This window comes from Vigna angularis, chromosome 1 (genome assembly GCF_016808095.1).
Source record: "Vigna angularis cultivar LongXiaoDou No.4 chromosome 1, ASM1680809v1, whole genome shotgun sequence".
NCBI lineage: Eukaryota > Viridiplantae > Streptophyta > Magnoliopsida > Fabales > Fabaceae > Vigna > Vigna angularis.
This window is the reverse complement of record NC_068970.1, coordinates 24,269,423-24,296,813: the sequence shown is the minus strand read 5'-3', so window position 1 is coordinate 24,296,813 and position 27,391 is coordinate 24,269,423. Positions and strand designations below refer to the sequence as shown.

The following is a 27,391-nucleotide window of genomic DNA, read 5'->3' as shown; positions in this document are numbered from 1 at the left end:
TATTAAAAAGTTTTATACATTAAATCATTATCACAAGATATAGTGTATCAATTCATCTAATAAAGTTATATATATATATATATATATATATATATATATATATATATATAATCTAATCAAAATAATAATAAATAATTGTTAAGATATTTATGCTCAAACATTATTAATACAGACTAAGACAATGATAATGTGTTAAATGGTTTATTCAAACTTAACATTACTATACATTGAATTATTCACCCGAAGATCATGATCTAAACTCTATTATTACAATTCTCCACCCTAACTTCAAATTATAGAAGAAATATTTGCATCACCTTCCTTTATCATTGAATGAAAAAAATAATTTACTTTAGATATTGTTTGAATCTCGATCTTGACGAGGACTTTGTAAATACATCTACAAAAATCTATTTTGAAACTATCTTCTGAAGTCTAACATTTCCAAACCAAACATCATCCCCTATGAATTGTAGTCTAATTTCTATGTGTTTAGTCCTCTAATGGTAAATATAATTATCATATGTATGACACTTTGACTATCACAAATAGTAGTCCTATAATTATACACAATGTACATGAGTCTTCCACCATCCCCTTCAACCACAATGTGTCATTCACCCTTTTTGTAAGGACGATATACTATTTTTTAGTAGCAGATAAACCCATCACTAATTGTAGACTAGCCTTCCAACAAGCTACAATTCAAAACAATACAAAAACAATCCCAAAAAAGTGACTTTTGATATCAACATTCTTGACATAGTCTACAACCAAAAACCTTCATATAACACATTTATTGTGGGTATATCGTTTATACACCAAACTATACAATATTGTTTCATTCAAGTATCTCAATACTCACTTCAAAGCCTTTTACTTGAATCATTGTTAACAATACTAATAGCATGCACTAGGTCCAATCAACTACGCATTACTTCGTACATGATGTTCTCTACTTCATAAGCATATGTTTCCCTTTTACCTTCCTCTAAATTATGAGCTAAGGTAATTGAAATCTTCATTTGATGTCCCAAATTTGTATACATAGGTAGAGATCCATGCATCATAAAACTCTCAACCACAATTTTTAATCGATACTAAGATAGACATCATACCCCAAGTGCCTATTCCATTTTGTATATCCATTCCCAATATTCACCTTATAGGACCAAAATCTTGTTAGAGGTCCTTGTTTACTTATGTGAATAGACAGGGCAAAAAATGATTGGTGGTATTTGACAAAGGTGGTGATCGAGGAATACTCAGAGGAACAATAACTTAGGGAGATTTGAGAGGTGGAGTTTAGATAAAAAAAGTTAGCCAACATAGTTTTTTCCTTTGTGCAACACCAACTAAAGATCCCTTGTCACTTTTATTTGTCATACATTTACTATTTTATGAAAGTTTTTGAAAGTCAACAAATATATCTTTATCAATATTTTGAGGCATTAAACTTTGACACAAAGCTTTTTATAGTCAAAATTTGCATAAAAGGAAAACAAAAATAGTTAGGTAAATGTACCATATAGAAAGCATGTAGAGGTTAAAGAGAGAAATGGAAGTCTTATCGAGAAAAAGGTTGTAAGGTCATCAACAAAGGGCATGCCGAAGAGACCTTTATTGTTTATTGGTAGAGGAAGATTTTTTATCATCTTAATGTCTATCTTATCCTTAACCTTAAAAAGATACTCAACTCTTAAATTAAATTTGTCAAGTCTAACCCAATGAAGGAAACCAAGGAATGTGATAAACCTATCTCCAAGTTTGTAACCTAGAATTGTGAGGAGATCATTTTAGTTTAAAGATGTTTTTATAGGAAGAAATGTAAATTATGAATTGAGGATCATGTCGAGCACCATTCACAGATACCTTATTGTCTTCGGAACCGTGTGTTTAACTGAAAAAGTACATAAACTTATTATTGGTTGGGAGACATTTAAAACAGATTACAAGTTAACACATATTATAATATGACAATTGGACAAGTCAAATTATTTTAGACTGATGGGTTCAAATACATGACTCGATCCACTATTTTTTATTTAATTAGTAAGCTGACAATACCAAATCGAACTTTTTTTAATTCTACGTCACATCCTAAAACAATATATGATGAAAAAAAATATATAATGTCTCGAAAAATAATAATTTAAATTTTTTCATAATATACATATACTTAATATTTTTTATTATTCTTATTAATATTTTCATAACTAATCTTTCATTTATCTTCATCAAAGTTCTGCAATTAAAATATTAAAGGTTTCAATTAACATTTTAAGAAATTTGCTTTTTTTCTTTACCTCGGATGAGCACTTCTAGTAGTTAAGAACTAAATCTAACTCAGAAAATTAAAAAAAAAATACATATATATATATATATATGTATAAAAATTATAAAGTATTTGTATAGTTGTTTAATTTGTTTAAACAATGTCTTAGTTTTCTTTTACATTTTTACTTTTGTTTTAAAAAATGTATTAAAACAATGTTATTGTTTTTTTTTAATAATTTCTTTGGGATCTCTCTTTAAGCACAATAAAATAGAAAAAAAATGACTGAAAGTACATCTAGAAAATAAAAAACGTAAAACATCTTTCCGAATTTCAAATTAAAAAAAAAAACAATGTTTAGTACTTTCTGGTTACGATAACTAGGGTTGGTTATAGAATAGGGCAAAGTGCAAACCCCGGGTGCGGCGGCTCCACTCGCTATATATTCTCAAGTCCTAACGCTCCCAATCCAAACCCTAGCCAGAGCGGCTGCAATAGAATTCACGATAGCTCTGGATCAACATTGCTCACCTGCCAAGAGCGAGTATTTTCGCTTCTCTCCCATTTCACACCTTACTTTGTGCTAAGCCAATCTCCATTTTTGTATTTTGAAATATACCGATTATCGTTTTCTCACTGTTCATTTGCGGAATCCGTTTTGCTTTCCCTTTGAATCGTTTTGCTGTTTTTTTTTTTTTTTTTGCATTTGCATTTGCGGAAATGTCGTAGTTGGTGTATAGGAATGTGTTTAAGACGCACCCTGTATCGTAGGCCCCTCCGATAACGTGGAGAGGCCTTTGAGCTATTGTGCGTAAAGTGAGAGCTGATTCGTCAGCAGGCAGCCAGACAACTGCCGTGGTGGATCCACAGATGAACGGATCTTTGTTAATGCTGTTTGTCTACTAATTCCACCACACATCTCAATACTTTTACAACCACTATGGTAATTTAATTTCCCTTTTCCAATGTTATAATCTTCGATTTAGATTCTTAAATTTCCGTTCATTTGAGTTAGGGTCACAGTAGATTTTTATTTCATGGTTTGTTTCTTCGAATTGAATCTTGCCGTTGAACCGATTTGATCTTGGTTGATTATTTGCAGATTTAGGTTTATCTTTCTTTAAGTTTTTTGTTTGTTTTGTTTTAATTTAAATTAAATTGTTAAAGGAACCGAATATTAGAGTTTTTTCCACGCTTTCCTTAGTCTCTTTAATTTGATTAGTATATGTTTTCATCAGAACTAATATATGCAAGGACTTCCTGTTCCCTATCAAATTCCATTATCAAATTTGACGCTCATCAAGAGCGTCCTCCGCAGGTTGGGCGATTGTCTGCTAGAAAAAAAATAGTTTATTTTAATTTGTTTCAGAAAAATGACAGGATGTAAGAATAAAAAATGCTCGAAAATACAATTTAAGTATTTTAAGTTTAAAATTAATCAAATTTGAATAAAAATACAAAAAGTCAATTTTGTTTAGTTTAATTGTATTTTGTAATACACATATGGCTATTATTTCCTGCCCGGTATCTGAAATTTTTTTTTCCAAAGAAAATTTGATAGGGTTTAGGAATGTATTTACACAAATGGGCTTGGTTTAGTCAAAATATGTTTTACTAGCCTGCACTTCCATAATTACTAATTGTACCTTGTATTAAATACCTCCTTTACTTTATCAGTAATATTGGCTTGACATAAAAAGTTTTTTTTGGAGCATATTTCATCATTTTCTGATTATTTTTTTAAAAACATAGATTGTTCTGAAATTTTCATTTAAAAGATATTATATATGTTCCGATAAGTTTAATCCGAAAATATAATTTTGAAATATATGTTTCAAAATTTGTGTTTAGAAAATTATGTTCTGAAAATTTTGGAGAACTTGGAAAGTTTCTGAAATATATAACCCGAAACTTGCTTCTATAAAGTTTATGAGCAACTAAATTTCTGAAATATATACCCTGAAAGTTACTTTAATAAAATTTATGATCCACTCAAAATTTCACAAATGTGAAGGGATCGTTCTTGTTAAGTTAAGAAATAATAATATGTTCATAGTAATATTATTCTTGTAGGCTTTAATATGATAGAAAGCGAGATATAAATCGGAAGGAATTTTTGAAGTTGTCTGAGGCGATATATGGAGCATTGTTACTCTTGGTTACACGGATTTACCTGGTGCCACACCTCCATTGAAGACTCTAAAGAAGTTGAAGAAGAAAAACTAAAACGAAGAAACCTGAATATGAAGATTTAATAATAATAATAAATAATTATAATAATAATAATTTATGATCAATGATAAAATAATAATCTTTTATTTTTATCAATTAAATTATTACTTTAATCTATTAGTTTTATCATATCATTTACTAACTTTCATTTCAAATTCATTTATTTCTCACCCTTGTTTTTCTGTTTTTTTTTTCTTGAAATTCACTCAAATAGGATATCTTCTATAAGAAGAAAGTTAAATGTATAAAGTACATATTTTTATATAGTAGGAAATTTGATATATGTTATGATATATACCAGACCTAACATAATATATAAGGATGCTTTTTATGCGAATTGAGAACGAGATTTGGAGAGTAGAAGGAACAAACAAGTTACCTATTTTCATTGGGTGATATTGTTATTCGTTAGACGTGTAAACTCTAAGACAAAGTTTATATATTTATCTCGGAAGCCTTTATAGTTATCTATGAAGCAACCAATGAGCTGATATACTTGAAAAACCTTGTTAAAGAAGTTGAAACTTATATAGGAAGAAGTTATTTAAAATAAGGATTGATTATGATAACAAATATTAATATATGCATAATTTTAAAATAAAAATATGAAGAAGTTATTTAAAATAGTTTAACTCATAAAAAACTTATCTAATCATACATGTAATTATTATCATACTAGAATATGATATGCTTAGAAAAACTACCTCAACGTAAGTAAATTACCTCTAGTCTTAAAATACCAACTTCCAAATTAGTAGAAAACACAAGCGAAATAACACATAGTTTATGTTATCGTCCAATTATATATGTTTTAGTCCATTTTTAAAAGAAAAAGTTTACATTTAATTTTAATTATTATTTGTTAGCAATTTAAACAAATCATTAAATGTGTTAGAATTATTGTATTTTGTTAGTCAATTTATTAAAGTGATTTGATTAATTAAATTATGGCTAAAGGGTATATATATGTTATACGAGGTTTATTCTATAAAGAACATAAATAATAATTTAATTTGTTGAGAGACCAAATTAAAATATTAAACTTAAGAAAAAAAATTAATCATCAAAAATCACATAGAGGGATGGTTTCTGTTGAATATAGTAAAAATTATGTTTGAGCTTAATCTCCTTTGCGTTAAATATACAAATAGGATCTTATATTTATAATAGAAAAAATATGGATTAAGTCCAAAATACAAATAAAAAATAATAACAAAGTAATTAAAGATAAAAGATAAATATAAAATAAAGATAATATCTCTAACAGATTCTTTCTATAAGCACGTACAAATTTTTTTCTATTTCTTTTATATGAGAATAAAAAATCAAGAGAAAACTTAAGGTGATGATGTACCATTAGAAGATCATATACCATTTTTATATACGTTGATCCCAATAAATTAATCTAGATTCACTTTCGCATTCTTTTTTATGAAGTGTTGGGAATTGTTTAATTAATGGAAAGGTTTATCACTCATTAATATTTGATCTGTTTTTGGTTCATAATTTACAATTATCATGAATTAAAATCAGAGTTTGACCTTTATAGTTTATTTATTGTTTTCATTGTAAACTTTTATGAAAGATTATTAAAATGATGTTACAATTATAGTAGGAGAGCAGTGAGAAAAGTATCTGAGAAAATGCGTTTAAGTTTTGACGTAGCCATATTTTTGTACTATGTTCTTGTGATGTAGACTGGTTGAGGCAAAGAATGGAACATAACACCATATGTTCCGTCAAATATGGAAGAAGAAATTAGAAAACGTTTGAGAAGGAAGTTCCTTCATTAAAACTCAACTCACCATTCTCAATTATTACTTTCCTTCAACCATTCATTACTTTCTCAATATGTGAAAGAAAAATCATCACACAAATTTCGTACAAGTTTCAAACATTACCGATATTAAACAACAATTTTCAAAGCAAAGAATTTTTCAACAATTTTGTTCATAGCTTTTATTGCTTCTCTGTGGCCTCTGGATGATTCACGTTGTTGTGCGTGACATCGACGTGCTCAACCTTTGACAGTAGTACCACCAATAATGGAATAACAACATTAAAAACAACCTTATGAATCAATGAAGTCAACCAATAGAAAGTGCTCTATTTATTTTTTCGATTTTACCATCATTTATTAGGTCATTTAAATTCATATCATCATCTTTTATTTAGCTTTATGTGATTATATCATGTTATTTATAAATTTTATTTAATACAAAAATGTTATTGGATTCATTTTTTTATATTTTAATAGAATTACTTTTAAGACACTTTGACGACATTTCAACATCATCTACGTGTTATTTTACTATCGGTTTAGGTTGGTGTTTATAATCGCAAAAATATCATTATTTTTTTTTTATAAATCAATAATCTTAAATACATTATTTAATAAAGTTGCATTGAAAACCGTGTGTTGGACATTTGATAGAAGGGCTAGTAAAGTCGTACACCTACCTGCCTCACCAAACTCCACAAGGAAGACATGTTAGCAATGAAAATTTTCGTCATATTTTATGAAAAGTATCAAACATGACTTTATTTGGTTATCATGAAAAGATCCAAACGAAATATTATTTGTAATTAGGATTTAGTTGGGTTATCTTAGTATTGTGCAAAAAATAGTTAATTTTTTTGGTATTGCAGTAAAACAAATCATTAGTAACAAATTTTAAAGATCAAAATAATTAACTATTATATTAATTAAGTTAAATATCATTTAATAAAATAAAAATTATTAATATTTAAAATAGTCTCTATAATAAATAAAAAGTTATAATTAATTTGTAAATTTAAATTAATTTATAATTCATAAATTAATCATAATATTTTATTAAAACACATATTTAATATGTAAAAAAATAACTTGAATTAAAAAATCTATATTGAATTATTTTAAAAATTTAAAAACCAAAAATATATTAAAATTTAAAATAAATAAATAAATCAATTTTGCATAAAAATTCAAAAACTAATAAGATATTTAAAAGAAAAATAGAAGGTAACTTTAAACAATAAAAAATAGGGGTTTCAGTGTTCCATGAAGCCACCAGAAATTATTTTAATATTGACGATGGTGTTAAATTAACGTCCATTTATATTTATGCATATTTTAGTCCAGCTTTTGGAGACTACAACTACTTTGCATTAGTTACACTTTATGACGGTAGTTATTGATGCATGGTGATATGTTGTATAATACTGAGTTTTTCAACTAATGGAAGTTAATAAAAATCATGGTTGGTATGATTGGAAGCACGAAGCATTACTATGTTTCATCATCTTTAATAATAAGAGTTGTAAGGATGTGTTTGTTTCTTAGTTGTTCACTTGTCATTATTTAGAAACCAATTATGGTGTACAACACAGTATCATATTCAACGTCCCATTAAATACTTTTTACAAAAATCAACAATTCTTCTTTTTATCGTCATTTTTAATTCCCCTTTTTCACATATATCAAATGTAACACACCACATAAATCCAGAGAAAGAATAAAGAATATCAAACCATTAAGTCTTGAAAACGATTAATTTAACCGCATCAAAACATTAATAACATAATTACAATACAATGAAAAATAGTAAAACATAAAAAGTTATAAAAAAGCATAATTATAGAAGAAAAATACAAACTAACACCGTTTATTTAGTATATATCTATTATATTATTTCGTTAGAAACAACATAACTAAAATTAATTCTACACTGATCATGTTATTAAGATGTTTAAATTTAGAAATTTAATATATTTTCTTATTCTAGAAATAGCCAGTAATGATACATATAGGTCATCTGGCTGCCATGGATGCCGTATACAAACCAAAAATAATGTATAAAATACAACAAAACAACCAATGTGTTGAGAAAGATTAGAACGAAATAAGAATAATATATTTTTTTTCAGAAAGAATAATTCATAAAAGTACAAACAAAAAAGAAGAAACAAAACGGATAACAACACAACATAAAAAAATGTTAAATCTTTTGAGTATTCTATTTATTCTTATGAAAATATTTAAGTTTCTTGAACAAGTATTGACTAAAGTTGCATATGTGTGTTGCCAAGTTTACGATTAGTATGAGTATTTATTATTATTCAACATTTGATTAACCCTGCAAATAATACGCCGTAATTTCCGATAACTAATAACGCAGTCTTCTTGACAGTATCTTAATTTTTAAATTCAGGATTGTAATAATAAAATTATTAAACATATAATTAATTTCATATTATTTGGGACGTGGGACAGTGGAACATCTGAACTGCAATGAAATTAAAAAGAAAAAAAGAGAGTGAAGGATAAGGTGCAGATAAAAGTTGAACGTGGCAAACAGTGTTTAGATGATAAAAAAAAAGTATAGGAAGTGGCAGGGTCCATTTGTTTGAGCAAAAGTGATAACTCAGGTTACCGAATTTCTAGGGTTTAATAACATATTCACGTCATTGTTTCTGACAAGAGTGTCACAGAAAGAAAATTAAAAGCTGGCGTCACTTTTTTTATTCCAGAAAATTTTAAATTCAATATTCACAACAAATAAAGGCAGATCATTTTTTTACATAAAATAAGCAAAAATCTTCCTTCACCTCGTTTTTGTGGATTAACTAAATTTTTTATTTTTTCTGATTTTGAACTTCTTTTCTTTTAGGCTTAATATCCTATTTTGTCTCCAGTTTATTAAAAAATGTCAAATTAGTCAAACCTTTAAAAAGTGCGTCAATTACGTCCTTACTTAATAAAATTTATATCAATGAAATTCCTTCTACAAACGGCGTTAATTATTTTTCTCTCTTTTCTACTTTAATAATTAACACCGCTTGTATGGATTTAACGAAAGAGATTTCATTGATATAAATTTTATTAAGTAAGGACGTAATTGACGCACTTTTTAAAATATGGATTAATTTGACATTTTCGAATGGAAACAAAGGTATTAAACCTTCTTTTATATCCTAATTTTGTCGTAAATGAGACTTTTATCTTTTCTTAATTTATTATCTGTTCTAACGTCATTCAACAAATTGAATAGACGATTTTTTTATGTGATGAAATATATTTTAAAAGATTTTAAAATAGTTTTTATTTTTAGTTTGTCACAAAAAATAACGAGTTGTGTTTTTATATAATATTTTATGTAAAACTAAATTTGTGTTCTAAAATTCGAATTTATTTCCATTATTTTTAAAAATTTTGTATTTTTGTAGGTCACAACTTTGACAATATCTGTTAATGTCCTGTCATATAATCGAGTTTTCTTAAATTATAATAGAATCATTTTTTATAAATTTTTAAATCGGGCTCTTGATACAATTTTCGTTTAAGGATATTAATGTTTTATAAACTATTTTCTAAAAACAATTTGAAAAATTATGAAAATCATGTTTTGAAATGTAATTTTATTATTTTAAAAAGTAAATTTTTATTTTAAAACACAGTTTTTTTAAAAACATCACTTATTTATTTCTACATTTCTTGTAAGAAACAGAATAAATGTACATATTTCTATATTTCTTTTCAGAAACAGAAAAAAAAAGTAGCGAGTTAGACTACGTTGAATTGAAGCGAAACAAACATGAGCACATGGTATTGTACTTATAATATATATGTGCTAAGCAAGTTAGTCATAGCATTAGGTATCTGACTGGTTGTTGCATGGACTATTTTTCTTCTTAATTCATCTTTTCTCTCTCTCTGATCACTGTTTGTTTCTGTTCACTTTTCATTCTTCCCAACACAAGCTGAGACAACACAGAGAAGGAGGAAGTGAGTGGCCTCCTTTCATATCTATCGCTTCCTTCCCATCTTCTCCTTTTTCTTTTTGTTTTCTTGTGGCAGATCTCTTTGTATTAGGATCTTTGTCCCCGTGTATCATTCTTGCTCTTCTTGGATGTTTCCTTTTTCCCTTATTTTCTGTCACAGATCTGATTTCTGCATGTGGGTTCTCTGCATCCTTTCATTTGGCTTAAATTTCATGTTTTTGTTACTTGCACTGCTGCTTATTCCGTGCTTTACTATTTTTTACTCGACAAAAAGTTTTATTCTTTTTCCCGTTTCACAATCAGACGGGGTTTAATCATTTTTAACTCTTCTTGTTTTTTTTTCTTGGACTAAATGTGTTGTTATATTGCCCGTGTTCTGTAGTCTGAAGTGAACCGGTGAAGCTTGAATTGGAGGGTTCTTTTACCTTTGTTTTCTTTTTCAAATGTTTCACTCTCGCACAACTATGATTCAGGGAAAGACTATTCATCGGAATGAGTGAGGACAACCAAATGCTTGTTATGTCCCTGTTATTTGATGCTATTGGTGTTACTTTTGTGTTTTCTTCCTTTGTTACAGAGCATGGTGTATGATCTAGAGGTTTCTTTTTGCTCTTTGAACCGTGATCGATTACTGAGTATTGACCAACTGGGATTCAAACATCATTTCATATTCTCTTTGCCATCTTTTAGTTCTTCATTTTCTGGATCAATCAGGGGAACTTGTGTATTCTTGCATTGATCTGATTGTAGTTATCGTGTTTAAGTCCTGTGTTTGGGAGTATCGGCATGTTATTCGTCTGTAACTTCAGTGGTTAAACTAGTATGGTTGGATAATTTAGGTACAATGGTTTTGTCCAAATGCTCTTTTTTGTTAGTGACTATATATCTATGTCTGATAAAGACTGAGGGCTGTGTATTTTGAATAAGATATGAATTGGGGTTATCGTTCTTTAAAAGAATAGTTGAAAGGAAGGGGGAGAGGTTGAATGTTTCCATATTGTGATGCTGATTTTATTGCTTTTGTGCAGATAGTTGATTATTTCACTGACAATGAACAATAAAGATGGAAAACCAGTCACCCAGACAGACAAGGGCAGGATTGTCCCTATGGCAGTCATATTTGTGGTGCTATGTGGATGTTCTTTCTATATGGGTATAATCTTTTGCTCTGAAAAGGGTAGTTTTGAGTCAATTTACAGCCAGAAATCCGTTGAATCCTCAAAGGAGTCATCAAGTTCTCTGCAGATTAAATACATCAGTTTTCCTGAATGCAGTGCAGACTATCAAGATTACACTCCCTGCACCGATCCGAGGGTGAGTAATACTAATTGTATTCCATTTTCTGATGCTATAGAATTTGTAGGAGAAAGATTCCTAATGGACTGAGTATGCTCAAATTTATAGAGGTGGAGAAAATTTGGATCCTATCGGCTTACTTTGTTGGAACGCCATTGCCCTCCAAAATTTGAGAGGAAAGAATGCTTAGTTCATCCCCCAGATGGGTATAAGCCTCCAATTAGATGGCCAAAGAGCAGAGATGAATGTTGGTACAGGTACAGTATATGTTTTACAAGTTAACAGCAAAAGGTTCACTTAATTTAGATTTCCTGAAATTGATGATTTTCTACTCCTTTATGTCTTCTGCTATGTATAATTGCAGAAATGTTCCATATGATTGGATTAACAAGCAGAAGTCTAATCAGCACTGGTTGAAAAAGGAAGGCGAGAAATTCATCTTTCCCGGTGGAGGTACTATGTTCCCCAACGGTGTTGGCAAATATGTTGATTTAATGCAAGATATGATCCCAGAAATGAAAGATGGGACCATTCGAACTGCCATTGATACTGGTTGTGGGGTGAGTTTATTTTTTTGGGTCTTACTATTTAATTGCATGTTCTGCAGACAAGTATGTTTCCAAATCAAATTAATTTTTCCCCAAACCACAAAACTGATTAATTTTAACTGTGCTTGTAAAACAACTACTAAGAGGGTTGACAGTAATAAGAATCAAGAAGGGGAAAAGGGGATTAAAAAACTTACACTGTATTCTTCTTTTATTGTGCATCACTGTTCTTTGTGATACTAAACTAGGCATTTGGTATGGACCAGTAACAAAACTCCTGTTTCATCCCTCTAATTCTGATCCGATTCTGTTACTCAAACATGTTATAGCCAAGACTTGCATTATATCAACAATTCTGATCGTGTAACTCCACACTTTAGGTTGCTAGCTGGGGTGGTGACTTGCTTGATCGTGGGATTCTAACTCTTTCTCTTGCACCAAGAGACAACCATGAAGCTCAGGTTCAATTTGCTCTGGAGCGTGGTATTCCTGCAATTCTCGGTGTTATTTCTACTCAGAGACTTCCATTCCCTTCAAACTCCTTTGATATGGCTCATTGCTCCAGATGCTTTATACCGTGGACAGAATTTGGTACCTTCTCCCATGCATTTTGAACTTTTAGCATCTAAAGAGAATTTATTCTTGTTTATGCAAGACGCCAATGATCCTCTTGACTTTTGAATTTCAAACTAGGTCCACATTTGTTTCAGACTGTAAATATCTCCCTAATCTTACTGCTTTGATGATTTGTTATTAGTTTTCTGCTAGTCTCTTTCTGCTTGGAGCTGAGATGTTGGCTTGAATCTAGATTCTCATTCTTTCTTACTGGCTATCTGATTTTAGGTGGAGTTTATCTCCTAGAAATACATCGAATTCTTCGTCCTGGAGGATTTTGGGTGTTGTCTGGTCCACCAATCAACTTTGAGCGCAGGTGGCGTGGATGGAACACAACCGTTGAAGCACAGAGATCAGACTATGAGAAGTTGCGGGAATTGCTGACTTCACTGTGCTTTAAAATGTACAAGAAAAAGGGTGACATTGCCGTATGGCAGAAGTCTCCAGATAACAATTGCTATAATAAACTACCTAGAGATACCTATCCACCTAAATGTGATGATAGCCTCGAACCAGATTCAGCATGGTATACTCCTCTTCGTGATTGCATGGTGGTTCCAGATCCTAAGTTTAAGAAATCCGGTCTGTCATCCATTTCTAAGTGGCCTGAACGGTTGCATGTTACACCAGAACGGATCTCAATGGTTTATCATGGCAGTGATAGTACTTTCAAACACGATGACAGTGAATGGAAAAAGAAGGTGGCGTACTACAAGAAGTTGATACCTGACCTTGGGACCGACAAAATTCGAAATGTAATGGACATGAATACCCTATATGGAGGTTTTGCTGCAGCCTTGATTGATGATCCTGTTTGGGTCATGAATGTAGTCTCATCTTATGCTTCCAATTCACTTCCTGTGGTTTTTGATCGAGGCCTTATTGGAACCATCCACGACTGGTATTTTTCCATATTGAATATGAAGCACGAGATTTTTGTTTTGAATATACTCTTCTTGTCTTGTAAGTTCTGATGTTGATTTCATTTTCTTATGTTAGGTGTGAGGCTTTTTCTACATATCCTCGAACATATGACCTACTCCATCTTGATGGTCTGTTCACAGCAGAAAGCCACAGGTGAGTATTCTTATGTTTATTTAAGTTGAAGTGTGTATATACATGACTTGATTTGGACTGCTCTGACAAAGATTGTTGCATGGCAGGTGTGAAATGAAGAATGTGTTGCTGGAAATGGATCGAATCTTGCGACCTTGGGGTTATGCAATCTTTCGAGAATCCAATTATTTCACCAATGCTATCGAAACCCTTGGCAAGGGCATGCGTTGGGAATGCCGTAAAGAAAATACTGAGACTGGCAGTGACACTCAGAAGGTATTAGTATGCCAGAAAAAGCTATGGTATTCATCCAACCAGGGTTCAAGATGACAAACTATGGAACTTGAACCTCAGTAGAGTATAATAGTGGATAGAGGCAAAAGGGAAGCGATTTCGGAGATGAGACAAATTCTATAATATAATGACCCAAGAATCATTTGAAGTTCAACTTTCTTAAAAGATCAAGTGGTAACCCACTAATCTGATTTTGCTAATTTATAGAGAAGAGTTATATACATAATTATGAATCAGTTGCTTCCTTTTAGTCACTCCCCAGCCATTTCAAACAACTAGTGTTTTGCTATCCAAATGCTGCCATTGTGAAGGAATCAAACTCCACGGAAAGGACGATGATGTTTTTGTACAGATTGTTTAACGGAGAACAACACTGAACTTATATTAATACTGAGCTTGATATAGTAATACTATGATTTTTTTCTCCACTGTTCGAAGATTGTGTTTATTGTCAGTTGGTATTTAAACTGTTACTTTGATTAACAAATATTTGGCTGTATTGTTTAAAGAAGATGTTTATTGGGATGATCTTGATACCTCTCAGATTACTGATGCACGTGTCTTAAATTGCTCAAACAATGACAAACCTTAGACCGTTTCTATAGAATCAAGGACTGTTACATTTTATCAAATACATGCAGTGCGTATGAATGCATCATCAGAAAAAAAGGAAGATTTTATTTGAATCGAAACAGAATGGGAAATAGCAACATAAAAGAGAGGTAAAGACAGATTATGTAATCGAGTTAATTCTTCACACTAATTCAAGATTAATTGTCATGTGTTAATTGGTTATAAGTTGACAAATAGGTGAAATTTCTATTCTGCATAACTCAATGAATTTTTAATGTATTAGGTTTAGTCATATAGCTTTAATAATATACAAATTCTAACAGTTTGATACCTAGTCTTCAATTAATCATAAAGAAAAAAGAAAAGACACAGGAGAGAAAATATAGACAAAAAATTAGGAAGAAAAGAGTGAGTCTTCCTTAATCTCTGCATAGTCTATTTATAGCTGATTAATGATCCAACATTGGGTCTTATTTATAGGTCTTTAGTTAAAGTAGGTGGTCATTACATATGTTATAGCATTAATCTCTCAAAAAAAAAAAAAATTCAACAAATCCTCCTTGATTTCAAAAAGTTATAAAATATAGTAGAAAATATCAACAAATGTTTACTCATCAATTTCTTTGTCTGATTAAACTTTTTTTATAATTTTTTTTCTAAATATTTTATTTGAATAAAATAATGATTTTATATGGAATAATATGAATTCATTTTCGTCCCTACAAAAATGAAAAATTCAATAATAAAGTTTACCAAAAACAAACTTCAATTTTAAGTATCAATAATTTATAACAAATGAAATTTATAAGTGTGAACTCATAACTAATATAATTTTATAAGTGCCATATAATAATTTAATAAATATTTAAGTTTCAGTGTGAGACTAAATTGCTAGCTATTGTTTACTTGGAGATTCTTCTTAGGCACATCAGAAAAAATTATATGTAACATTATGAACTATAAGACACTAAATTCATAAGAAATGAGAATTTAAATATTTTAAAATTACTTTCCACCACAACTAACTGTATTTTGAATAGGGTAAACATCTTATCTTACAACATCACATCCACTCACAAGTAATAATCAAATTGACTTTCTATTTTTCTAGAAGTGTTTATCAAGAAAATTGTATGATTTTTATTTTTTGAGAAGTTAATTTTTTGTAATAATTAAGTCTATGCATTTTAACTGCTTTTTATATTCAATGGAATTAATATATGTTTAAATTAATTTATTTTTCATAAGATTTAACATGTTTATTTAAAAGTTATCCAAAAATGATTCATAACATTATCGTTGACTCGATACGGTATCTAGACAAAAAGAAAAAAACACTAAACATCTGAATTACAGTTATCTATTGGTCAGTCCATGATGTTATGAAAATATAACTATTTTTTATGACAAGAATAAAAAATAAATGAAATGTCTTTCTATTTTGAACAAATTTATAATTTTAGTAGTGGATGAATTTGAGATAAAGGAAGCTGTTTATAAACGGAAACACCCCCAAAAGGCTAAAATATGAAAGAAAATCCCTGGTTCAAATTGTTTTTTCATTTTTGTTGATATAAATGAAAAAAAGGGTTTAGGATGGTCCAAGTTGAATTGAAATCAAACATGGGACGAAAACAACAGAGATTTGGTAATATAATGACTGAGCTATTTAGTCATGGCACTAGGAATCTGAGTGAGTTGTTCCATGGATTCCTCTCTCTTTCTTTTTGTTTACCCGTGTTGGATCTCTGTCCTCGTCTCTCTTTTGGATTCTTCCATTTTCATTCTTTATTGTCACGGATCTGATTTCTGCATGAGTTCTCCGGGTCTTTATATTTTTCGTTTTTCAATCAGAGGGGCTTTAAGTAGTTTAAATTCTTACTGTTTATTGGACAAAATACATAATTATATGCCCTTTTTTTCTGAAGTCTGAACTGAATCGGTGAAACTTGGATTAGAGGATTCTTTGGATTTAGCCCTTTTCTGAAATGTTGCACTCACAACTCTGTAGTGATGACAATTCATCTTTTCAAACAAGGACAACGTACCGATTAGTTATTGTTATGTTGCTGTTATTTGGTGCCTTTTTTTTTTTGTTTTCTTCCATGGCAACGGAGCATGGAGCAACATCTAGAGCTTTCTTTTAACTTATTGAATGGAAAGTGGGTGTTATGGTCCAGAGTGCGTGGAAGGTAGCTGCGGTGGTTGCCGAGTATTGACCAGCGGGACTTTAATCATAATCTCATATTCTCTTTGCCAGTTTTTGGTTCCACAATGCCGAGCAATTATGGGAATTTGTGTATTCTTGCATTGCTCTGGTCGTGATATTGGTGTTTAATTCTTTTTTATCTGAATATCAACATTGATAACCCCTTTACAGATTGCTGATTTCTGTTAATCCACTGTTCTTCTTTGACCTAAGTAGTTAAGCTAGGATTGATAACCTTAGAGAAATTGTCTTTTTAGATTTGAGTGCATACTATATGACTTTTATGCTTGTTTGATTTCTGTAGCAGCTACGAAACCGATGTTATTTTCCCCCTTTTTCAGTATTTTAGCATCTTCTAGACTATTATTATAATTATTGTTATTAGTGGCAAAACACATAACTAATAGAACTTGATTTCTTGGCAGGTGGTTAGAGTGTGGCTCTTGAAACTCGTGAGTTCCGAGTGCCTTTTTTTTCATCAGTGACTGTCTGTCTATGCTTGATAAATGTTGATAACTGACTATTTTAATTGGGATATGAATTTGATTTGTTTTTTTAAATTGTTGGGTTTATCATTCCTTAATAGATATATGAGGGGGAGCATGTTCCCTGTTTGTGATGTGGAGTTTCTCGTCTTTCTTCAGATAGTTGATTATTTCACATACAATGAACAACAAAGATGGGATACCAGTCACCCAGCAGGAAAAGAGCACGATTGTCCCTATGACAATCATATTAGTGGTGCTGTGTGGATTTTCTTTCTATACGGGTATAATCTTTTGTTCTGAGAAGGACAGATTTTTGTCGATATATGGCCAGATATCCATTGGGTCCCCCGAGGAGTCATCAATAAGTCCTCTGCAAATTAAATACATTAGTTTTCCAGAATGCAGTATTGACTTTCAAGATTACACTCCATGCACAGATCCAAGGGTAAGGTTACTGATTGTAGTCCATTTTTTCGTGTTATAGGACTTGTAGAAGAAAGTTTTCTTATTGATTATGTATGCTTAAACTTATAGAGATGGAAGAAGTACATCTCCCGTCAGCCTACTTTGTTGGAACGCCATTGCCCTCCAAAATCTGAGAGGAAAGAATGCTTAGTTCCTCCCCCAGATGGGTATAAGCCTCCAATTAGATGGCCTAAGAGCAGAGATGAATGTTGGTACAGGTATAATATGTCTTTTAGGTTAACAATAAAAGCTTTGCTTAATTGAAAATTCCTTTAATAGATATTCTGCCACTCCTTCAAGCTGTTTTGTGTCATGTCTAATTACAGCAATGTTCCAAATGAGTGGATTAACAAGCAGAAGTCCAATCAGCATTGGTTGAGAAAGGAAGGCGAGAAATTCATCTTTCCTGGTGGGGGAACTATGTTCCCCAACGGTGTTGGCAAATATGTTGATTTAATGCAAGATATGATCCCAGAAATGAAAGATGGGACCATTCGAACTGCCATTGATACTGGCTGTGGGGTGTGTGTTTCAGCCTTTTTCTTTTTGTATATAGGGGGTGGCTTGCTTATAAGAATTCTCGAAGTTCCTTTGATTCTAGTTTAATTGCACATGCTGATTAGTTGTGCTTTGTGAACTACTGTATGAATATATTTTCAAATCAATTTATTTTGTAACCTAAAACAGAAAGAACCAATTAATTTCATTGTGCCTGTAAAACACCTATTAAGATGGTTTAAAGTAGAAGCACAAGGAGAGGAATGGGGGATTAAAACATTTTGGTTTATTCTTCACTTGCATCAATGTTATTGTATCTTCCTGACACAAACTTGGGATTTGGAAAATACCTATGTTGTAATTCCTATTTCTTGACTCTACTTCTGATCCAGTCCCATTACTCAGACATGTATAGACATGAGTTAAATCAATTAAACCACCTAACTCAATTTATATTATTTTAGGTTGCTAGCTGGGGTGGTAACTTGTTGGATCGTGGGATTCTAACTGTCTCTCTTGCACCAAGAGATAACCATCGAGCTCAGATTCAATTTGCTCTAGAGCGTGGTATCCCTGCAGTTCTTGGTGTTATTTCTACACAGAGGCTTCCATTCCCATCAAACTCCTTTGATATGGCTCATTGCTCCAGATGTCTAATCCCATGGACAGAATTTGGTACTTCTTTCTGGGGATTTTGAACTTTAAAATTTATTCCTTTATATGCAACTCTTCCTGTGATCATGAACTCCGGTAATTACCAGTTTGTAGCTGCCTAAATTTTGGATTGAATGCATCTGTTGAGAATACGTTCAGTGCTTTCATACCATGCTGGCATATAGTTTTCAATGAGCACCTGAATTTTAAGATCTTAATCTGACACATTTTACTACTTTGCTTTTAATAAAGGTGAAGCTGTGACTATTTTAGTTTGTTTTGCCCATCTTAACTAGTGTGTCTATCAATTTTATAGAATGGTAAATAGAATGCCCTAAAACTAGGAGATCCTACATTTATTTCAAGCTGTCAAGTTCACTCTAATCTTACTGTTTTGATGATTTTTTTTTTTTATTTCTTCTAATTTCTCTCTTATAGCTGAGAAGTTCACTCTAAATTCTAGTTCTTTATGATTGCTATCTGATCTTAGGTGGTGCTTATCTCCTTGAAATACACCGGATTGTTCGTCCTGGAGGATTTTGGGTCTTGTCTGGCCCACCAATAAATTACAAGCGCAGGTGGCGTGGATGGAACACAACTATTGAAGCACAAATATCAGATTATGAGAAGTTGAAGGAATTGCTAACTTCAATGTGTTTCAAAATGTTCAAGGAAAAGGGTGACATTGCTGTATGGCAGAAGTCCGAAGATAACAATTGTTATAATAAGGTGGTTAGAGATGCCGATCCACATACCTGTGATGACGGCCTTGAACCAGATTCAGCATGGTACACTCCAAGTCGTGCCTGTATTGTGGTTCCAGATCCCAAGTTTAAGAAATTAGGCCTCTCGTCCATTGCTAAGTGGCCTGAACGGTTGCATGTTCCACCAGAACGGATTTCAATGGTTCATCGTGGGAGTGCTAAAGTTTTCAGAAAAGATAACAGTAAATGGAAAAAACAGACTTTGTACTACAAGAAGTTGATCCCCGACCTTGGGACAGACAAGATAAGAAATGTTATGGACATGAACACAGCATATGGAGGTTTTGCTGCAGCCTTGATCAATGATCCTGTATGGGTCATGAACGTGGTCTCATCTTATGCTACCAATACACTCCCTGTGATTTTTGATCGAGGGCTTATTGGAACCTTCCATGACTGGTAATTTGCAAATGTTTGATATGAACCATAATTCTTTTATTTATTTACTAACATGCTTGGCTTGCTAAACTAATGTTCATTCCATTCTTCAATGGTAGGTGTGAAGCTTTTTCAACATATCCTCGAACATACGATCTGCTTCACCTTGATGGACTCTTCACTGCAGAAAGCCAAAGGTGAGTGTGCCATATGTTTCTATGAATAACAGCCATTGTGCAGTTTATAATACAACACAACTGCTAATGCAGGATGAGTTATTTTCTATTAATAACCGACTCCAATCTATAAACGGATCCTTTTGTAACCCACTTGACAAGATTTTGTTCACTGCTATGACTTGCAGAATGTATATATTTGACAATGATCATTCTGTTGCAGGTGTGAAATGAAATATGTGTTGCTGGAAATGGATAGAATCTTACGACCTAATGGGTATGCAATTATTCGTGAATCCATTTACTTTACGGATGCTATTACCACCATTGGTAAGGGTATGCGGTGGGAATGTCATAAAGAAGATACTGAGAATGGCAGTAACACTCAGAAGATATTAGTATGCCAGAAAAAGCTATGGTTTTCATCTAACCTTGGCTCAAGATGACAAATTATGAATACAATATTTTGTTTTTAAAAAATTAAAAGTTCAATTTCAGTCATCTTCAAATTTTAAGTTTAGTATCTACAAAACTTGAAGGTTGATTTTAGTGTTCGTAAGTTATGTGAATCTGTATAATGATTTTTTATTGGAGAAAATTCTATATTAGTCTGGTAGGTCCCCTTCGAGTAATATAATTATATTATATAACTTTCTATTTTCAACTCACTTGTCAAGTGAGTAAAATTCCATAGACTAACAAATTATATAATTTTCATCCTAAAAAAACTCTGTAAGTTTCCATTAATAAAAAGTCTGTCGAAAACTCGTTATATTATTAATTTTTGGGAAATATAAGTAGTCATTTAGTAATAATAACAAGAACTAACATGACCGTTAGTCGGTAATTTTTTCGCTGAACTTTTAAGAATTAATTTAGTTTATTGCTTGTATGAATTTGTTTTTGAAATATGTTATAACTCTACTTTTAATAATTAATTTAGTTTATTGCTTGTTCGAAAAAAAAGTTATTCATTTATAATAATTTATAAATGTGATAACAGCATTTAAAATAAAGGTTAGTAAATAATAATAAAAATATTTAATATATTTTTTAACATGAGTTTAATTTTGATACGTGATATTTTATATTAATTAATTAAAAAATTCCTAAATTTGATTTTTCAAGCCTTATTATACAAATAAAAAATCTCATAACTTATAAAAATCGATTCGAGGATTATAACTTATAAATGATTCTCAAATTTAGTTATAAAAAGAATAATCTTCGCATTTTTCGTAGATAAATATTTATGGTATAAATTGATAAAAAAATGTAACTTTTTTTAAATTTTCGTTACAAAATTCATCCATTTTTTTTTACATGTTCTTAAAAGTAACCGCCTCTTATTTATTTATGTCGTTATTTGAAAGGTTGGCGACATGCTAGTTCGGAGCGGCGTGACAATTTTCTTTACTCCGTCGCGTTAGGGTTTTCAGAGTTTCCCAAAACAAGTTGGTAGAGTTCGTTCATTGAGAGCAAAACAATGATCGACTTGTTGTTGACGAAGCCCAATTGGAACGACGTCGTAGACGACGACGATTCAACTCGATCCAAATTGTGTCTTTTGAACGACTTGGAAACCGTTATTTGGTCCGCGGTGGGTCGCGCCGAAGCGCGTTTATGGCTCTGCAACACCGTTGCGGGTTTCAACTGCGTGACTTTCGTCGATCAGCGTGACCTGTTTCGGGCTTTGCTAAGAACACGACGGACGAAGCGCGATTTGGCGTCTCAGCTTCTGCATTTCATGGTTGACACTTCGCCGCACAAACTTGGTTCCGTTTTGGCTCGGAGGTGTCACGTTCTTGAGAAGTTTTTTCAAGGTTAGTCCGTTTGCACATTCTTTGCTCTTTTAAAGTGTTGTTGGGAGTAGTTACTGAAGTTGCTGTTAATTGGGAACAAAAGCTCTGAATTTTGGTTGTGTTGCAATTTGTACGGACTCTTAAAGACTGCAATTTTTGGTTGTATTGAGGCCACGGTTGGTGGTCTCAATTTCAAAGCTTTTTAAAATTATGATCATGTTCTCGTTGCAATGATGTCATAGGAAACTGTGGACATACTGGTGAATTGCTGTCGGAATGCTGTAACAGTGACTTCAAAAACCTGGACATTGGGGTTGAAATTGTGGTCAAGGATTGTTTTTTGAAATACGTATTCATATCCAATACTTTAGGATAATACTTATTAATAAAGTATCTAATATATAAATCATATAAGAATTTTCATACATTTTTCAATATGCATATATTAAGAGGTTTAGGGTTTATCCTATTATTATTATCGGTGTATCATAAATGTGTCATATCTTAGGATGTGCCAGGGGTGAAAACAATGCATTTTATGGTCAAGTAGATATAGAGACTTCAAGGATTAGAAAAACTAAAAGTGATGAAGAATGCATATTCTATAAATTGGGTCTTTCTCCTTTCTTATACTCTTTTGTTTATAGCGATATCTTGTTGCTCTCTGATTGGAACAGTGTAACATTTGTGGATTTAACCTTGTCTTTTTTTAGTGGTTTCTGGTTGAACTTTATATATATGTGATGGGTGCTCTAGTATTCATTAAATCGAACTTACTATGATTTGTGAGTTTTTCATGATAGCAAAACAAGTGTGTGGATCAGTTCTTTCTTTGATTGTATAACTTGTGTATGGGATGCAGGTAATCCAAAGAGAGTATTGCAGTGGTTTTCCTGCTCTTCCTCTAGTGGTGGACTAGAGCAGGGAAAAGGTTTTAGGGCACTGTCCCAGTTTGCATTTAAAAATAGAGATATTTGTTGGGAGGAGCTGGAGTGGAAAGGAAAGCATGGGCAGTCGCCAGCAGTGGTTGCTACTAAGCCCCATTATTTTCTAGATTTGGATATTCTCCAAACTGTAGAAAACTTTCTAGAACATGTACCTGAGTTTTGGTCATCTGATGAGTTTGCTGAGTCAGTGAAGGATGGTGATATTTTTTTTATTGATAGGTCCTTCTTTGTGCAATATTTCATTGATTTAATGTATAAGGAGGAATTTAAAGACATATGGGATGTTGTAAATGAATTCCTCGGGCAGCAGCCCTTCTCCTCTCTGTGTGGACGTCTTCTTATTGCTCTTGAAGATCAAGACTTATGCTACCTTGTGGAATCACTTTGTAAATCTCTTGGCCCAAGAATGGAACTTCAACATTCCAATGACATCTCTAATTTGTTTGTGATTTTAGTTTTTAAATGTGGTGCTTATGGATCTATTAACCAGTTACTGCTGCTAAATGCTGTCACTGCACAGGCGAGGCAGTTTCTACGCCTTTTACGTGATGAAGAAGCTTGGGAACCACATGAAAAAATCAATGAAATTGTGTCAAAGATGTCTGCAATCCCAAGCAATCCTAATATCTTGACAACAATCTTCAAGAACAAATATAAGATGAAAACTATAGAAGTGATAAAGTATCTGGGACTTCTGTCATGGCTTATTTACTATAGACTGTCACGAGAATGCCAGAACCCCGAGTCTTGGGAGTCTTTGTTCGTGAATAATCAAATTAGTTTTCGTAACTATGATAAAAATGCATTGCAAGAACCATTAGAAGAAGATTGTTCTGGTTTTGATAGCAGTTTGTCAGTTAGAGTAAAAACTAGAAGAAAAAAGAAGGCTAGAAAGAAGAGGAGGACCTATTATCGCAATGAAGATGGTGATGATGATGAATTGCTAGATTATGATTCTGCTAGCCAGAAGCTAGTTTCTCTGTCAAATACTAGAAGTTGGTTGCTTTCAACTGATGGGTACTCTTCAGGATTGAGCAGTGTAAGTTCCATAATCCATATATTTAAACAAACTTTTTGGCTTATAAACGTTTGTGGGTGGAATCATATTTGCAACATTTTTGGTGAAAGATGTTGGATTTTTATCAAAATGGTTCTGCCAGTAGATGATATTGAAGTTACCAAAAAAAAAACGAGATTCTCCTAAGTAGAATTTGAAGCAGTGATTTTGGACATAGAATAGCATGGTTACATTCAAATTAAAAATGTCTGGTATTTGTTTTGGTTGTTAAAATTGCGGAATATCTTGATTGAATTTTAGTCTGATTCAAGGAAGCACTGGCATTTCAAAATAATAACCGTATTGTGGTGTACATGTGTTTTACTTCTTGAACACATTGAATACTCCTATCTTCATTTTATAATTTTATTTTATTTTTGCTTTTGTCTTTTAGGCTTCTGTATCAATACAGATGGAAATATCACAGACTCGCTGTAATAATTCGATAAACATGTATAATGACTTGTTCGTTTTCAAAATGTCATTTCTCTTTTTCATTTTAAGCCGTGTTTTATATTAATTTTAACACATTCTGTCATAACCATGTCTTTGAATTTTGATAATTTACCCTATTTCTATGTTTGTGTAGTACCTTAATTATGACCCTTGTCTAGTTTTTCAGTTCTTTCTAGTTTATATTAATAGATCAATTTGTCTCTTCTGACATACCTTGGTTTCTGAATATGATTAGCCTTGACTTTAATTAGCGATTGCTATAGATATTTTGTTTATTACTTTTAAAATATGTTTGATTCAAGTATTTTATTCATGTTTTTATTATCAATGCTCAAATATCATATTTGAACTGAATATGCCCCTCTCCATCCAACGTGGTTCGTTGTATAATATTTATTGTTCTAATTTTTAAATCATGTCACCTTTTATAGAAGTATATGTAGGAAAATCTATTGTTCTTGATTAAGATGAAATAAAGTTACACTCTACTGTTAAACTGATTTTGTAATGTGTTATTTTTCTAGGCAGATTTACCAGAGTACCTTCATAGACAGTGCTTGTCTAAGTGGATGACATGGCTGTAAGGAAATGAGGTCCTGGTCCCCACCAAAGAGACATGCTATCATCGTCTCCAAACTGTTGAGTAGCAAGATCATTCATTCATCCCTCATCTTCATGTTTAAGCATGGTTTTCAACACACACTGGACTTGCTAGGAATGGGAAATATCTGAAACGTAAACATGAAAAGCCAGCCTGATAACTTCCTAAAAGGCATTAAACTTGGAGTTCATTGTGAAGAACTGGAATGGAAGTGATAAAAAGCTGTGCTCATAAACTGCTACCATCGTACATGATTGGCAACATGAGCAGTCAACAATATGGTCTGAATTTCTCTATCACATCAATTTTGCCAGGATTATCCAGATTGCTATGAAGGTCATGCTCGGGCTAGTTATGATACTCGAGCTCCATCATCACTTCTGTGGCGGCATATTATATCTGTTAGTATTTTATATAGCGTAGCATTCCTTATTTTTTGATAAATGGAAGCGGATGCATGCACGTTATTTGAAGTTGATTTCTTGTGCTAATTTTTACTTTTCAAGCTAGGCAAGGAAAGAAACTCAACTATTTCGGAATGTAAATTTTATACTTTGAAATATACAGTTCAAAATGTATTTTTTATTTTATATTCCAAATTATGAAATCTGAAATATAATTTTTATTTTATATTTTGGATTTGGATTTTTCTACTATGTATGTTGAAAAAATCTTGGGAATATTTGATTTGTTTAGTAAAAGTGATTTTGATAAAGTCCAAGGAAGTGTTTGATATTTCTCGGGGATGTTTGAAAGATTAGAGAATAATGGTTTTTGTTGTTTGAAATACTTTGTATACATGTTGTGCATTTAATCGTATAAAAAATAATACTTTTTACACCGGTTTTGGAATCTTATATTATCTTTTGTATACGGTTTTGGAATCTTATATTATATTTTGTATACGGTTTTGGAATCGTATAAAAAATATGAAGCTTGTGATTAGCCATTCCAAAATGCGTTGATATTATATTATATTATAATAAAAGGCATGATCCGAAATAAGCCTCTTCAAACCCTCAAAGCACAGAATAAACTCCTTAATTGACACGTTGCAGATAAACCCCACCCCAAACTCAACATCTCCACCATTATAAAACACCAAATCGTGCAAAATTAAATAGGTTCAAAACCATGAAAGAAAATAAATCAAATTGATCATTAATCACACAGATTTACAATCATTAAGATATTGCAAACCAGAATTAACGATTAAAAAGGTTATACAACTACATTCACTAATTTTCCAACTTCCTAATTCAAAACTTCCTCATTCCATCAACCAGCTACATTAACCCTTAGTCAAATTGGACCAAAATCGCCTCTGCAACATTAATCAGAAATCCACTATGAACCCAATTTGATAGTCAAAGGCGAGCACAAAATTCATTCGAAACAATAATAAAATCTGGATAGAGGTAAGCAATTGGAGTTGGAATTATTCCAAGCAAGAACTGAATCATCACCAATCTATAGCAAGAAAATGACCCTCTACATTCGAATGAGGTAAGCATCCCCGGTACCACCAAAAAACATTTTCTTCTTCTCATTTTTCAATCATCTCTTCACCTTCAATTACAACAAACAACCACTAATCAGAACAATACTCCAAAATCCCAAACCAGTTTTGAAAGAGACTCTGATTAGAGGCATCTCCGGTGGTGGGTGATGTCGACGGTAGTGGCGCGACGTGAAGCTGCCAGCGGTGTTGGCCATGGAAGGCCCTGTGATGAAGGAGAGGAAAGAACCCACGCGATCTGGCGGAACAGAAAACGAAGGCGGCCGACGTCGGTGGTACCCAGTCACGGCGACGACTCCGTGACTTGCAGCCATGAGATCTAGTCTTGGGGTGAAGAACCTTGATGGAGATGTGGGAGGAGATCTGAAAATGGGAGAGTAAGGGAAACCTCACGCGTGAAGAACACGAAGAGTGGAGGAGTGAGTGGCGCCGGCGAAGATCCGACCGCGACCGGCGACCGGCGGCAGGCGGCGAGACCCATGGTCTGACTAGATGAAGAACGCGCGGTGGTTGGCCATGGCGTTACCTGGCTTTCTTCAACATTGCGCCAAACCCCACAGATCATCGCTTGGATTTCGTCGCATATCAACTGAAACTCTCAAATCCTTCTTCATGTATAGTAATCACCTTCAAACAAACACGTCCTAAGAATGTAATAGGAAAGTTGGTACAAATGAATAAAAATTAACAAATCAAATTCTAATATGATCAAAACTAATATACTA

The 27,391-nt window shown here is 32.1% G+C and overlaps 3 protein-coding genes and 1 non-coding gene across 8 annotated transcripts; all 4 read left to right on the top strand.

The window, feature by feature from the left end:
- The first annotated feature begins 3,028 nt into the window (after positions 1 to 3,028).
- Positions 3,029 to 3,196, top strand: LOC128195107 (small nucleolar RNA snoR143). Its single transcript, XR_008246680.1, has one exon. It is a non-coding gene; the product is annotated as a small nucleolar RNA snoR143 (small nucleolar RNA).
- Positions 3,197 to 10,127: 6,931 nt separating this feature from the next.
- LOC108323114 (probable methyltransferase PMT21) lies at positions 10,128 to 14,507 on the top strand. Of its 4 annotated transcripts, none has more exons than XM_017555464.2 (8): positions 10,128 to 10,274; positions 11,299 to 11,584; positions 11,675 to 11,823; positions 11,931 to 12,126; positions 12,495 to 12,705; positions 12,958 to 13,630; positions 13,729 to 13,806; positions 13,893 to 14,507. In XM_017555464.2, exons 2-8 carry the CDS (start codon positions 11,321 to 11,323, stop codon positions 14,113 to 14,115), a joined length of 1,794 nt encoding a protein of 597 aa, XP_017410953.1. In that variant the 5' UTR covers positions 10,128 to 10,274; positions 11,299 to 11,320; the 3' UTR covers positions 14,116 to 14,507. The 4 variants fall into 4 exon arrangements, with proteins under 4 accessions (XP_017410953.1, XP_017410978.1, XP_017410960.1 ...); XM_017555489.2 differs by lacking the exon at positions 10,128 to 10,274 and adding an exon at positions 10,290 to 10,445; XM_017555471.2 differs by lacking the exon at positions 10,128 to 10,274 and adding an exon at positions 10,480 to 10,766.
- A 1,664-nt stretch (positions 14,508 to 16,171) lies between these two features.
- LOC108322442 (probable methyltransferase PMT20) lies at positions 16,172 to 20,882 on the top strand. Its single transcript, XM_017554541.2, has 9 exons — positions 16,172 to 16,345; positions 17,287 to 17,313; positions 17,506 to 17,794; positions 17,884 to 18,032; positions 18,141 to 18,336; positions 18,777 to 18,987; positions 19,457 to 20,129; positions 20,228 to 20,305; positions 20,508 to 20,882. Exons 3-9 carry the CDS (start codon positions 17,528 to 17,530, stop codon positions 20,728 to 20,730), a joined length of 1,797 nt encoding a protein of 598 aa, XP_017410030.1. The 5' UTR covers positions 16,172 to 16,345; positions 17,287 to 17,313; positions 17,506 to 17,527; the 3' UTR covers positions 20,731 to 20,882.
- LOC108329095 (uncharacterized) lies at positions 20,509 to 25,777 on the top strand. Of its 2 annotated transcripts, none has more exons than XM_017563244.2 (4): positions 20,509 to 20,561; positions 21,658 to 22,107; positions 22,949 to 24,072; positions 25,075 to 25,777. In XM_017563244.2, the coding sequence occupies exons 2-4, from the start codon at positions 21,771 to 21,773 to the stop codon at positions 25,117 to 25,119; spliced, it is 1,506 nt and encodes a 501-aa protein (XP_017418733.1). In that variant the 5' UTR covers positions 20,509 to 20,561; positions 21,658 to 21,770; the 3' UTR covers positions 25,120 to 25,777. The 2 variants fall into 2 exon arrangements, with proteins under 2 accessions (XP_017418733.1, XP_017418653.1); XM_017563164.2 differs by having other exon boundaries at positions 25,071 to 25,777.
- Positions 25,778 to 27,391: the final 1,614 nt, after the last annotated feature.